Source organism: Triticum dicoccoides, chromosome 3A (assembly GCF_002162155.2).
Source record: "Triticum dicoccoides isolate Atlit2015 ecotype Zavitan chromosome 3A, WEW_v2.0, whole genome shotgun sequence".
Classification (NCBI taxonomy): Eukaryota; Viridiplantae; Streptophyta; class Magnoliopsida; order Poales; family Poaceae; genus Triticum; species Triticum dicoccoides.
In genome coordinates this window covers 702,713,964-702,725,505 of record NC_041384.1, presented here as the reverse complement: position 1 = coordinate 702,725,505, position 11,542 = coordinate 702,713,964, and the positions used below count along the sequence as shown (strand labels likewise).

The following is an 11,542-nucleotide window of genomic DNA, read 5'->3' as shown; positions in this document are numbered from 1 at the left end:
GCGGATGGTAACAGGAGGCAGGGGACACGATGTTTTACCCAGGTTCAGACCCTCTTGATGGAGGTAAAACCCTACATCCTGCTTGATTTATTCTTGATGATATGAGTATTACAAGAGTTGATCTACCACGAGATCGGAGAGGCTAAACCCTAGAAGCTAGCCTATGGTATGATTGTATGTTGTCCTACGGACTAAAACCCTCCGGTTTATATAGACACCGAAAAGGGTTAGGGTTACACAAGGTCTGTTACAAAGGAGGAGATATACATATCCGTACTGCCTAGCTTGCCTTCCATGCCAAGTAGAGTCCTATCCAGACACGAGACGAAGTCTTCAATCTTGTATCTTCATAGTCCAACAGTCCGGCCAAAGGATATAGTCCGGCTGTCCAAAGACCACCTAATCCAGGACTCCCTCACTGGCCATTGGGGTTTAACTTTGATATGCCTGTCAGCTAGGCATGCCCGGCAGGGAATAGAGCTATTGAGGACTCTCCAAATGAAGATCTTAACTTTTCCCGGGCAATTCAAACCCTAAACAGACTCCCACGTGGGTTTTGGTGAAGATGAACTGCACACACCTTGCAAGTTGTGACCAAACTGAGCTTCCATGACTGCATGGTAGGCGGACCTGACTGTAAAGACGCCCGTTGTAGTGAAGCTCCAAGCCAAAAAATCAGTGATCTCATGAACTGACAGCGGTACAACGAGGATTCTTTGAGCATCAACGCTACAGAATGTTCGGTTCATCGGCAGCGTGTCTCAATATCCCGTCACTGGATCAATAAGCTCTAACACTCGGGAGAGGAGATGACTTCCGCTACTAGAGATAACCTTCCTGGTGGGTGACTGTGGAATCCCGCTATCATCCCATATCTTAATTTTCTGTCCATTGCCCACCCTCCATATATGACCATGTTTGAGAGTCTCCACTCGTGCCATTAGGCTTTGCCAAGTGTAGGATGCCTTCTTTTTTAAACTAACATTCAAAAGATCATCATCAAGGTAATACTTTGCTTTGAGAATCTTTGCACAAACGAAATCAGGGTTCTCAAAAGCCGCCATGCTTCCTTTGCCAAATGTGCCAAGTTAAAACAATGAATGTCTCGAAATCCTATCCATCCTTTACTCTTATTACCTCCATCTGGATTTATTGGTCCTCTTCGTATTTTGTGCCAACTTTAACCGTAGATTTGGCGAAAAAATTATAAGTTGTTTGTCACAAAACTTATATTGTTAGATTCATATTTGAAAAGAGGTTTCCATTGATACTATTTTTAGGGTATATAACTTATTTTTTGATAGTTAAATCAAAGGTCAAAGTTTAATCCAAACTATAAGAAGGACTAATAAATCAGGACAGAGGTAGTAGGTATGCACATCTTCCACCATGCAAACCAGTGCATTCTCTTGTATGATGCATCATCATCCCACAAAAAACAAAAGATCGCATCCGTAATTCCTTTGCATATTTTCTTAGAAATTTTAAAGATCGACATCGTATACCTTGGTATGGCTTGTGAAAAGACTTAATAAGCACTTCTTTATTTCCAGAAGAAAGGTATTTTTTCAACCATCCTGTTAATCTCAAGATCAACCGGTCAACTAAATATGGAAACAGTTTTGTCCAAACCTAGGGTGGCAGGCAACCCCAAATGCTTGTCATTGATAGCTTCTGCCATAATATTAAGTGTGGAGCAAACCAGAGCGTTGATGCTTACATTAAGAGGGACAGGCCCACCTGTGAAATTCAGAGGGCAGGAGGGAGAAAGTATCTGGTAGAAACTCTTCCTCAGTGGAAGGATGGAAACTAGAACATGTGCCATTGGATCGAAAGTGTACGTTGCCGTTTAAATGATTGTTCATTACATGCAGTTTGCAGAAACCCGCCCGCTAGACTGCTGTCATTTTATCAGTAAACCCCTTGAACATATGTCCCTCCTGTACCTAGTTCTTAAGCTGTACCTCTTCGCATTTACGAGAAAAAAGCTAGGTTAGAGAATTTGGGGGATCTGAGTCGAAGGCTGCAGCGGCGGCGGCTTGGGAGACTGGAGCAGCGGCGGCGGCTCGGGAGATTAGAGCGTCGGCGGCGGTGGCGGCGGCGGCGGCTTCACGGGCTTGGGGACTGGAGCGGCGTCGACGGGGAATGGCTGGGCCGCAAGATTTTCCCCTTCCACCGCGAGAGATTCCTGTGCTTGCATGTTCTTAGCCGTTTCCAAATCTTTGAGGGATTCAACTGATTTGCTGGATGCCCAAACTTTGCTTCGTTTCCAAACTGAGTTGGTTTCTTTCAGACCATAAGGCCACCAGGTATGTGTCACTTTTTTCCAAATTTGTTCGTTTCCTATTCAATCTTTTCTCTGTATAGATGTGTTGAGAGATGTATCTACTTGGATCTGTACTTATCAATAGAGATAAAGCTTAATAGGAGTAAAGAATGGTGGTTCCTGATGTATTTGGCTTTGGTTTGTACTGAAGAAATAATCGTTTCTTGTACAGTTAGACAATTTTGTGCTGAACAATGGCATGTTGAGCCAGTGGCGAAGCGTGAGATACAACAAGAGTGGGTCATTTAAAAAAAAAAGCAAAATTTGCATGCAGACATGTACAGCTCATAACATAAGTTAAAGCAAATTATGCATGTTAGACCACAGATTAATCACAAAAAATGGACAGTACTTCACCATTCTTACCTGAAATTAATATTCAGAAAGCATACAGAATTGTATCAATTAAGTCATGAAGGGGCATCGGAATTATAGGAACGTGCTTGTACATAGTACATATGTATGTATTCCAGTAAATGTAGTAATATTTATTATCAAAATTCATGGATGCCTCAATTGCAGCTAGCCCTATCATTACATAAATTTGTGCATTCTCTTATGTTTGCTTACACCATACAGGCGATAATGGAATCTGAAGTTGAGGTGAATACTGTTATACCATTGCAGACCCATGACATGCAGTCTGATGCAGAATCAACTACTCGAGTTAATCCACGTCTCGATATAGGGTTTTTCACACCAACAAAATCCACAAGCATCCCCACATGTGTACGTACATTTGAATTATTAATTTTTTTCGGTTCTTGGAAGTTCCTTTGGATCACACCACTGACATGAGATTCTCATGCACAAGGCAGGATTCATTCTACACACCAGATTGTGATGAATCCATAACTCCAACTATTGGGATGTATTTTTCTGATGTGAACACAGCAAAGGGGTTCTATGAGGTATATGCACACCATGTTGGGTTTTCAGTCCGTGTGGGCCAACACAAGTCATCCAATGGTGTCATGACGCACAAGCGATTCATGTGCGCGAAAGAAGGTTTCCGTGAGGAGAAGATAGGTAATATAATTTCTGAACCTGCCACCAAAAGAAGACGTGAAAGAAAAATTACTAGGTGTGGGTGCGGGGCAAAAATTGCAATCAAGTGTACAACCGATGGTCGGTATATTGTCATCGTCTTTGAGAAAGTGCATAACCATGCACTTGTTTCCCCTAGTAAGCAGCAGTTCATTAGGTCGAATAGGAAAGTCAGCTGTAAGGCACAGAGTACATTGTTCAATTGCCATAGTGCTTGCATTGGGACTTCAGCGGCATACCGGTTCCTTCGTGTTGGTTTGGGGGGTTTCCAAAATGCCGGATGCACAAAAAAAGATCTCCAAAATTTCCATAGAACCCTCAGATGCCACATAAAGTCTTCTGATGCTCAAATGTTTATCGACCAGCTAGGCAGAAAGAATCTTGCAAATCCCGGGTTTTATTTTGACTATGTTATTGATGACAAGGGAAGGTTGGTTCATGTGTTTTGTGCGGATGCTACTAGTAGGAATAATTACAATCATTTTGGCAACCTTGTCTCTTTCGACTCAACATACAGCACAAATGAATACAACATGATATTTGCCCCCTTCACTGGAGTGAATCATCATAAAGGAAGTATCTTGTTTGGTGCTGCATTCCTACATGACGAGAAGGTAGCTTCCTTTGTTTGGTTGTTTCAGACTTTTTTAAAAGCAATGGGAGGGGTTGAGCCTACTCTTATGATAACAGATGAATGTGCTAGCATGATTTCTGCACTACATACTGTATTCCCAACAACCACACATAGGCTATGCATGTGGCACATTATGAAGAAAGTTGGAGAAAAGGTGTCCCCTGATTTGAAGTCCAACGAATATTTCCATGACCGTTTAAACTTAGTCGTGTGGGCTTCTGAGACTCCTAGTGAATTTGAGGAGCGATGGTCCCATGTTATTGAAGAGTTTGGATTGGAAGAAAATGAGTGGTTCACTAAAAGGTTTGAGCTTCGAGAATCTTGGATACCAGCTTATTTCAATGATATAGCTCTCTCTGGGCTGCTCAGAACCACATCACGATCTGAAAGCGCCAATGCTTTCTTCTCTCGCATTATTGGAAAGAAACATGCTTTCGTTGAGTTTTGGCTTCGTTTTGAAACTGCCTTGGAGGAACAACGCCACAAGGAGCTAGAAGATGATAATGTTAGCCTGCACACATCACCTCCATTAAAGACATCTTGGGGATTGGAAAAGCATGGGGGCATTGTATTCACCCATGAGGTGTTTACAGAATTTCAGAAGGAGCTACTTGTTGACAGAGAGCATTGTCTTGTTGAGAGCATAACACAAGATGATCTGGTCAAAACAGCAACCATCGTTGATGCTTCTACCAAAACTAGGACTGTAAGTTGGAATATATCAAACATGGTCGCTTCTTGCAGTTGCTTGTTATTTGAAAGGCGTGGTATTCCATGCCGTCATCTAATTCACATTCTAAGAATCGCGAGGCTGACAGAACTCCCAAATCATTATGTACTCAAAAGGTTCACAAAAAATTGCAAGGTGGATGCTGTCTTTGACGAGGATGGCATTTTGTTGGGGGAAATTACTAGCAGCTCAATGGAGATTGAGCTACAAAAAATGGTTTCTGATACATGCAAGAAGATGTAAGAATTATTAGTTCAAGCTAAGCAATCGCAGGCTGGTGTGAAATTCTTCAAAGATGCAATTTTTGCACTTGGAGAAGAACTGAACAAGATTGTACCAGCTAAAGAACAAAGTCTAGTTCAACAGTTTGAGCAATTTCTTGGTTGTACCATTCCTGATGAAGTTGGTATCCACCCGCCAAATGATATTCGCTCAAGGGGTAAGATAAAGAGAATAAAGGGGCATAATGAGAAGGGAAAGAAACAACAAAAGAAGGAAAATATACCATGCATGTGCTGCACATGTAAACAAGTTGTTACCCATGACAGCCGCACTTGTCCTATGAAATCACGTCCATAAAAAGGTATACTGCTGGTGCACATGAATAAGTAATATGGTTGCATGTTTTTATCCTTGCTAACATGCTCTCAGTTTCTTTGGTATAGGTTCTCGGTGTTAGTACTGGATGGCACAACTCATTGGAATGGTTTGGTTCATTGGGCACAAAGCACTTTCAGTTACCATGATATGACCTATTGTGTCATGTAATCGCTATCACCATTATATGAATTCGTGTAATATAATTGCAGTTATGGCAACTATTTATATGAACTATCTGTAGTGAAACTAATATCTCATTAATATCTAGGTGCTTGAATTCCCTTCCAGGTTTTTTCTGACAGCATTTTTTTACATCAAGAATTCCTGTCCAGGTTACCATGCAAGCTTTTGCCTCTTGTCTATATGCACTTGAGATCTCCAACGATTCATTTCTTTTTTTTTCAAGATATGTATTGATGTCAGTGCCATGAGTTTGCAATCTTCCACTTCAAAAATTTGGTTACATGTACAGTAAACTGAATATACAGTATTTTACATGCCGGAAATACACAAAGTCTGTCGTCATAAAAATGATATTTCCAAAGGAGTGACGCAACTCAAATGCAAATAAGGGGTATAGAGTTAACGTAATAAATGAATGGTGCACTGTTTAGAAAAGGAAGCAGGACCAGGGTAAGCCCGCTGCTGAGCATTTTGGACTAGTGAGATTCGGTGGGAGAGAGAACAACCAGGGTGTTTCTTACAAATATACCAAAGCTGAGCAGGGGGGCAGAAGTTGATTCATCTGTGCCGGTCATTTCTAATCCAACGCTGGTTTCCATGCTTCCACTGAAGAAGAGTTTTCAGTGGATACTTTCTCGGCAGGAGGTGATAAAAAGATGGCACGTTCTTCACCCTGTAGAATCCATTAGAAGTCTCCCATATGTTTAGTAATATTGAGCTGGACCTTAGCACGGGCCGCCTACCGCGAGATAAAATGCCAGGCCAGCCGGTGATGAGCGGAGAGGAAAAACAATGTTACAGTAATTTGCAAAAAGAGCGTCTTAGAGCAACTCCAACAATTCCCCTCGATGCCTTCCCCTAAAACTACTTTTTTTTTGGCTTCCCGTAACTTTTAGGGACATTTGTCTAGGAGAAACTTTTGTCAGTTCTTGCAAACTTTTTTCTCTAATTTTTTTGATTTATTTTTTATTATGCAAAACTAGCTAAATTTTAATTTGTTCCCCCGGGCCCGCTAGTCAGGGGCGGGCTCGTGCTGGCCACCAGCGAGGGACTGTGCATAGCGGCATGGCCGCGAGCGGCGGTGGTGGCACAACGTCCTCCCGGCATGGTGGCGGTGGCGCGGTGGTATGTGATGTTCTAGCACGAGGGTGGACACATGGCATGGCGGAGGCTCTCCAGCCAGGTTCCGGTGGGGCGACGTTGTTTCGGTGGGCCGCGCATGGAATTTTCATAGTTGTTATTTTAATTAGAGCATCTTCAACAGGCACCCAAAAAGAGCTCCGCGCACTAAAATTTTGTTTTTTTGGGCGCCGCACAGCACCAGCAGATGCTGTAGCGCTAAAAGTTTTTGGGCGCGCGCTGAAAAACGCTATCACGGGCAGCATATTTTGGGCTCCGGATTGCGCGCGCTTCACAATTTACACTGTGTGCTTTTTATGCGCGCGTTTTTGGGCGTCTGCAAAAGCGATGTTGGTCCCGGCGCACTAAAAGTGCTAAAGTGGCGCGCTATAACTTTTATTGGGCGCCAAATTTTTGTGCGGCCGTTGGAGATGCTCTTAGAGATAGAAAAACTTGAAGTTGCTGTTAAACTTTTGATGTGTGATGTAAAAAGGACATTTTGTGTGGTTTGCCCCTGCTTTCGAAAGTTGCCGGGTGCGGCGAGAGACCATCGCACCCACCCGATACACACGGAGAAGAATTCCTTTTTATTCTGACCGTTATTGCAGCTACAAACCCCCTGTATTTTTCGGTCGGAGTACATATATATAGATGGTACTCGTAACTCCGTACTCTGTCTCAGTATGGCCTATGCTGGTAAGTGCAGTAACGAGTAGCAAGTGACATCACCCATGGCAGTCGTTCATTCGCGCCTATGGATTTCGTTCATCACTCAACTTTTTAGGGTAGTACCATTTACCATGCGCGCCTACGGATTTCGTTCATCGCGTCGAGGTGGCAGGTCGTCGGCAGCAGTCTCCTGCGCGGTGTCTTTGGCTCGCAGCACTTGCACGGCGGGCTCAACACCGGCGGCGCGAGCTGGGAGAGTCCACCCACAGCCGCCACCTTACGGGCGACGATGATGGAGTTGATCACCTGGCGGTCGTCGGGGTGGTGCACCGCCAGCACCTGGAACCCGCCCCGGGCGACGTCCGCGGGTTCCAGGACGGCGCACAGGAACCCGCGTGCCCCGTGCGCGCTCCGCCCGACGTGCACCGCACCATCCGCCATGTGCTCGCCCAGGTGCGCCACAACGCGTGCCTTCTGCCCCGGCGACACGCCGACGGGCGCCGCCAGGAGGACCACGTCGTACGCGGCGAGATCGCGCGTCAGGTCCTCGACGTCGGCCGTGCGGAACGACATGCGTTCGGCCAGGCCGCCACGCTTCTCGTCGTCGTCGGCGCGCGGGCGCAGCAGCAGCCTGCTCGCCCGGTCGTTGGCCGCGGCGCACCGGTCGTAGCAGTCGACGGCCGCGTCCGTCATGTGGCGCGCGGCGACCAGGAGCGGGCTGAGCGGCAGCGAGCCCGACCCGAGGAACGCGACGCGCGCGGGCACGGCGAGGTGGTCCGGCGCGTGCCGGGATAAGAGCGCGTGCTCCAGCTCGCCCAGGCGGGCGTAGCTGTCGTAGAACGGGAAGAGGCGCCCCAGGTGGTCGAGCGGGTCGCCGTCGAGGGCGGCGAGCGCGTCGGCGCATTGTGCCTCGAGGCGCGCCTCGGCGTCCGCGCAGAGTCGGACGAGGTCGTCACGCATCCTCCCGGCCTCGGGGCCCAGCGACGTGACATTGACGGCGGGGCTCGACGTGACGCACGCGGCGACGAGCGTGGTGAACAGCGCGTCGGCGTCGGAAGACGGGCTCAGGGGCGGCAGCTTGGAGAGGGCGACGTGGATGCTGGCGATTTTTTCACCAGGGCGGCCGCCTCCTTGCACTGGGCCTCCATCTGGGCGTTGTGCTCACGTGGTAAGGTCGACGCTGATGTGTGAAGCTCGGAGAGACAGCAACTGTGAGAGCTCTGCTGCTCTGGAATTTGATGTGGTGATGGACACGTTATGTTATGTATAAGCTCGCATCGCACCGGAGCTCGATCACGTCGTGTCGTGCAGCCGGCACTTCGTGGCTCGCTTCACGCGTGCATGCACGCACGCATGCCAAAGGCTCGTTTCATGCCTCTGTTCCATTTTGGACGTACCTACGTTACAGGGGAGTAGTTTTAAAAAGCCTGATGCGTTTGACAGTTAAGTTTACGGAAATACTACCAAAAAACTGACGACATTTTTTTGACATGTTAAATCTAATGTTTTTCATGGCAATTGATATTAGTGCGATGATGACAAATTTAGTTTGCAAACATGGCAATTTGCTGATAAAAATAAATGAAGACGGATTTATCATGCTCGCCAAGAACTAGACTTACTATCCTCTACGAACCTAATTTGCCATAGAAAATGTTCGATTTGTTTAACTGGGTCGCAGATACTGCATGCAACACTTTCGTGAATCCTAACTACAAAAGATCATTCGTTTGAAAATATCTCCAGCTCCTGTGCAACGTTGCAATTAAGAGTGATAATAATTTACGACTAGTTTTTTATTTGAGACATTAGAGTGATAAATTAGTGAAGCACTACCTTATTAAAATTTTAGCACGACACCTGGGAAAAAAACTATGCATAGGGCAGGCATGAGTTCTTTTTCTACTATTTAGAAAAGGCAACAGCCCAGAAGTCCGTACAGTAATCCAAAACAACTCAATACCACATCGCACACACCAGAAAAAATAAACGACAGGATACAATGGTGCCGAGGAACAGCGACACAAACCAGAAAACGACAAGTCAACATTGATTGGAAAGAAGAACTGCTTGGGATCTTCTAAGTTCTATTCAGCGATCAAGCAACCAGAGGTAAGGCTGGTCATAGTGGGAGTAACTTAGACTAGTGTTATATGCATGACACTAGTCTAAGTTACTATCTTCATAATGCAAAGTAATATAATAGTAGTATCATAGATTGCTTCATTTATTAGCTCATAGACTCATCTTGTCTTGAAAAGCGTTATGTTACAGTAATATATTATGTTACCATCTCTAATTAATTACTTGCCACATAAGCAGAATTTTCTCGAAGTGCGCTATGTTACTAGCTAAGTTATTCCCACTATCACTAGCCTAAGAACCAAGCCAGCATGGGAGGCCATGCCATCGCCAACACCTAAAAGTCAACAAAGACAACACCATCCAGCCCCATTTCCTAGAGAAGCCTCCCACTCCCTCGCAGTCGTCAGGTGATTCTGCACTCACCACCCTAGAGCCTGGATGAAAATTGCCGTCGGAGGACTCTGAGCACCATCTCACAATCGACACTTGTACACCTTGAAAGCACCACCTTTGAGCGAATCAACCTGTGGTTGAGTTGGTTAGATGGACAGTGGTATCCCCAACCCACCAGGGTTCAAATCCTGGTGCTCGCATTACTCCTGGATTTATTTCAGGATTTCCGGTGATGCGCTTTCAGTGGGAGGAGACGTTCTCGTCGATGACGAGGCGCCTACGGTGACTTCGTAAATCTCAAGATGATATGCTACAGTGTCATCGCTGCCCGGTCCTAAAACAGACCAACTATTTTCATGTTGAACTCGGAGGAGGAGGAAGCCACCCACAATGAAGCCTCCAAGAGGGGAACGACACTCAAGAGCAAGGGACCGACGAGAGGTGAAGTGGGCGGGTAGCAATGAGTACAATGCCTAGAACCGAGAGAGGTGAGACCTTGTCAACTTCCAGCCTTGAAGCCTCCCACGCGAGCTTCCCTGTCGCTCGCATGCGAAGAAAACGCACAAGCACCTACTGCGAAAGCACCGCCAAGCCCTCCACCTGGAGCCACCATTCTGACATCAAAGAGACCAACCTTGCACGCCTTCCACACACAGAGACGAGTCGCAGATGCGCAGCCAACAAACCTCGCTGTCCGACCAACACTCCTCCCGAGCCTGTAGACCCTCCACCCCATACAACCACCAACACATATAGATGAAATCCATGAAGCTCAGGTCCACACGAACCCCATGGTTCATGTACCAGATCGAGGAGGAGGCGTCCAGTCATGGCGAAGGACCAACTAGGTCAGATTCAGTCTTGCGGTGGCACCGCCCAAAGCTAGTGTGAGGGGCCATCGCACGCAACCGTGGACTGAACCTCCCCCTGGTCAGATTCAATGGTGCCGAGGACCGACCCCCCACCCCATTGATCAGCGATGGTCGACGACTAGCTACATCGCTAGGGACGACGGCCAAAAGCCTGGCCAAACCCCTAATGCTCGGAAAAGAAGCAGCACGAAGCTTGGCCAGATTCGAACTCATGCCAAGGAGGGAGCAGCCAGGGAGAAGAAGGTAGGGCAAGGAATGGGGTGGAGAGGTCTCGCGGTCGCCATGGGCTAGCTGGCGGCGGCCTCTTCGGGGACGCTTGAAGGAGGTGGCAACGGCGAGGGAAAACCTAATCACTCCCCCCCCCCACACACACACACACCCTGCGGCCATCACACTACTAGGAAAAACATTACCAGTAGCGTTGGTTTTCTGCATACTAGTAGCGTGGGTTCCCGCGCTACTACTAAGGCGCTACAGCTAAATTTTAGCAGTAGCGCGATTTTTACCCCGCGCTACAACTAAAAAAGTTAGTAGTAGCGTGGTGCCACCAACACTACCACTATTCCACACCTACGCTACTGCTATCCTGAGCACTAGTAGCGTGCTATTTCCCACCCATGCTATAGCTATCTAATTAGAAATTAAAAAATAAAAGTCGGATGCAGTAGGAACTTTTTAGCAAATCAAGACATGGCCAGTGCAAAATAAACTATGCTCACAGATCACAGAACCATCTTAGGAATTGCAACATTCATGGATGAAACATTGAACATCTCAACTCGAAGAGATCATGAGATCCCATTTAACATTAGACACAAACAATCAGACCACTTATCTAGATGTATTTACCAAGACTTGGAGTGCAGATGCCGATAGACTTGAAT

At 46.5% G+C, this 11,542-nt stretch overlaps 1 protein-coding gene and 1 pseudogene across 2 annotated transcripts; one reads left to right on the top strand and one right to left on the bottom strand.

The window, feature by feature from the left end:
- Positions 1 to 2,107: 2,107 nt before the first annotated feature.
- Positions 2,108 to 5,681, top strand: LOC119270322 (protein FAR1-RELATED SEQUENCE 5-like). 2 transcript variants are annotated; one of them, XM_037552329.1, is made up of 5 exons: positions 2,108 to 2,309; positions 2,906 to 3,055; positions 3,145 to 3,987; positions 4,064 to 5,320; positions 5,403 to 5,681. In XM_037552329.1, exons 2-4 carry the CDS (start codon positions 2,912 to 2,914, stop codon positions 4,079 to 4,081), a joined length of 1,005 nt encoding a protein of 334 aa, XP_037408226.1. In that variant the 5' UTR covers positions 2,108 to 2,309; positions 2,906 to 2,911; the 3' UTR covers positions 4,082 to 5,320; positions 5,403 to 5,681. The 2 variants fall into 2 exon arrangements, with proteins under 2 accessions (XP_037408226.1, XP_037408225.1); XM_037552328.1 differs by having other exon boundaries at positions 3,145 to 5,320.
- A 1,476-nt stretch (positions 5,682 to 7,157) lies between these two features.
- On the bottom strand, positions 7,158 to 8,525 carry LOC119270323 (annotated as a pseudogene).
- Between the last annotated feature and the right edge of the window lie 3,017 nt (positions 8,526 to 11,542).